At 37.1% G+C, this 3,190-nt stretch overlaps 1 protein-coding gene across 1 annotated transcript; it reads left to right on the top strand.

Annotated features, from left to right (window-relative positions):
* The first annotated feature begins 346 nt into the window (after positions 1-346).
* Positions 347-2,846, top strand: LOC121794359. Its single transcript, XM_042192487.1, has 3 exons — positions 347-942; positions 1,740-1,923; positions 2,305-2,846. Exons 1-3 carry the CDS (start codon positions 862-864, stop codon positions 2,463-2,465), a joined length of 426 nt encoding a protein of 141 aa, XP_042048421.1. The 5' UTR covers positions 347-861; the 3' UTR covers positions 2,466-2,846.
* Positions 2,847-3,190: the final 344 nt, after the last annotated feature.

Raw genomic sequence — 3,190 nt, 5'->3', positions numbered from 1 at the left:
GTGTCAAAATTATAATTCCGTTTTTACGTAATTACATTATTGTGATTTTTTTTATTGCGGGAAGTCCTAGTGGGAAGGGCGGTGGGAAGGGCGGATTGTGCAGGGGATGTCCTAGTGACGTGGCAGTGGGATGGGAAGTCCTAGTGACGTGGCAGGAGGTGTTTTTGGGATGTCCTAGTGGATGTCCGAGTGGGACATCCGCCCACTGGAGATGCTCTTATGTCCAATTCCATCCATAAAGGTAAAAAAATCGTACTCTATCAAACAAATTAAAAATATGAAATTTCTCCCAGTTTTACTATTTTAGCAGTTGCAGACAAGATTTTAGAGCATGATGTACATTGGAGTTCCACAATACTCCTTCTTCATCCTCTTCTTTTAATTATTATATATTCGATTATCACCACATTACCTCGATCTTCCCAACAGTAAACCAATCTCTTTTACCTATTTTTTGATTTGAATTTCATTAGTATCCAACTTCCCCACCACCCTGCACTAACTAGTCCCCATCCAATTTGAATCCTCTTCAAATTCCAACTTTTTTCATCACCAAAACAAACCTCTAGTATTAATCGTCGCTGTATTATTGTTTGTCATTTGAATTGGCAAGGCAATCATGGAGGAGAAGCCGCTTCTGAAAGAGGATCAAGAGCCCTTCCATCTCAAAACCATCATTGCAAAGAAGCAATCCCAACTCAAATTAACCTCAGCCAACCTCGTTCCTCAAGCGGCTCAAGGATCGGAGTAAGAACTGGAAGCGGGCCATCGAGGTAATTGAAATTCCAGAATAGAATAATAATAACGAACAAGATAAATCGGCGTCGACCAGCAGCCGTGTTTCCGAGTTTTGTGTAGGCGATGACTCGACTTTCTGCACAACTCCATTTACATTCTCTTTCCACCGGAGCCCCTCCTCGACTGGCCGCCCACGTAAAACAGGTTTGTCGTTTTCCTATCTCGTTTACCGACTTTGACTCCGATTTTTTATTCTGTGGGAATAACTACTGTATCTTTTCTAAGTAATTGAGTTTTATTTAATTTCATGACGAGATTCTGCTTTTTATGGAAAATTTTGAACGAATAAAAATAAGTAATTGATAATATAAAATATACTAGCATAATAAAAATGTGGTTGTAAATTTTGTGAAGACTCATTAGTGACTAATTATGCGAGTGAACTCGTGACTTGGGCTGAAACTCTAAAAATGTAAATTCCTTCCTTTTCAATTTGTTCTTTATACATAAATTTTTTTAATTTAAGAAAATTTATTTCGACTAAACACTTTTATTCCTATTTCTTTTATTTTATTAAAATTTGTGACATTTAAAAATATTTATTTTTAAAAGACTGATGAGTAATAAGTAGGTTTGACCTCCTGCAAGCACTATCGGTACACAATCTTCTTGGTCTGGTTCGGTGGTCGGAATTTCCGTCAAATTACTATTTTGCCCACGGGCAGTGAATACTTAAATTTGAATTGAATTATCAGCAGTAAGTATAAAAAATTTGTATGGTTGTTTAAATTGTGTACTTTGGATCACGCCTCTGCTACCATTATCTTATTTTAATACGCCATCTTTCCACCCCATATTGAGTTCCACTTGAGGACAATCTTCATAATTGCACTATGAACCTAATCATAAATTAATTATTTATTCTTAATTGCTATGTTCATAATTACGCTTGTTTTAACTTTTTTTCTGTAATTTCAAATGTCTCCTTCAAATCTTGATAGGAGAAGGAAAATTCGGACAATAATCAAGGAGATGAGGTGGAAGAGAAGGAGCAATGCAGTACGGTATCGGTATTGGATCCTCCATTTGACGAGGACGATGAGCGCGAAAGCAGTCGTGCCAACGGAGGAGGAGGAGGAGGAGGAGAAGAAGAAGATATGGAATGCAGCTACACGAATGTACAGAGTATGTTTCCTTCTCTCATCATAAACACTGTTTGATCCATTTTGTACATCGATCGGTCCCTTTCAATAATTACATGGTTTGATTAAGCATGTCTAATTGATAGTTAAATTATGCCGTTGTTACATGCGAGATTACATTTTTTTCCTTGACGTCACACAATTAAATTGTAATAATAACTGCTTCTGCAACCTGAATTCAGGGTGTGGGGTTTTCCTCCCTTATTTCTTAGTCTTTATTTTTCAATAGTTTAAAGTATGATACTAGTAATAATTAAATCTCTGCACACGGCTGCAATTTTTGTGGGGTCCATTATAGTTTCCTAGAATTAATTTTTGTCATATTGTGATTTGGTTTGGTGCACTAAATATGTATTGAATGCAGGAGCCAAACAACAGCTCATGCAAAGGCTAAGGAGATTTGAAAAACATGCAGAATTGGACCCTGTTGAGCTCGAGAAGAAGCTACTGCTGGAAGGATCAGACGATGAGGTCCATGTGGAACGAGAAGTCGAGAACGAAACGAGCCATTGTCAGCCGACATGAAGAGGCTCGTGTCTGATCTCATAGACAAAGAGAAGAAGCAGATGGTTCAATCAGGGGGCAGTGAAGTCGTGATGGGACGAATCTGCAACTGGTTGGATTCGTGGAAGGAGGTCGAGTTCGACACCATAGATATGATCATAGGATTGGATTTCAAGAAAGAGTTTGATGGATGGATTAAGCATGGGCAGCAAGTGCACGAGACACAAGTAGAAATTGAGGTTGCAATCTATTTGCTACTAATTCAGGAAATAATAGAAGAATTTTGTAGATTTAAATTTCGATTATTATAGGACTAGTTATCTGAATCTTGGAGTTAGTTATTTAATTGTAGTAATCTGATGTATGTAATGTGCATGCTAATTAAATTCTTCAAAAAGGAAAATTGTGAAGAAATTAACGTCTAGGGTGGAGAATTATTATCGAAGATTTTCGGAAAGCATGCGAGGTAGGCTTTTCTAGGCAACATACTCCCTCCGTCTCATCTCAAGTGATTGACTGTTTTTCAGCATGTGTTTGGAGAAAATGATAATAAATAGTTAAAATGGAGAGTAAGTAAAGTAAGTAAGAGAATAATGTAGATACAGCTCTCTTCTATATTATTCTCTCTGTTACTTTACTTTCTCTCCACTCTAACTATTTATTATTATCTACGCAAAACAATGGCCAAAAAGAAATCAATCACTTGAACTGGGATGGAAGGAGTATTAGTGTTGATAAATCAATGC

Source organism: Salvia splendens, chromosome 3 (assembly GCF_004379255.2).
Source record: "Salvia splendens isolate huo1 chromosome 3, SspV2, whole genome shotgun sequence".
NCBI classification, from domain to species: domain Eukaryota; kingdom Viridiplantae; phylum Streptophyta; class Magnoliopsida; order Lamiales; family Lamiaceae; genus Salvia; species Salvia splendens.
This window is presented reverse-complemented; position numbering and strand designations above follow the sequence as displayed.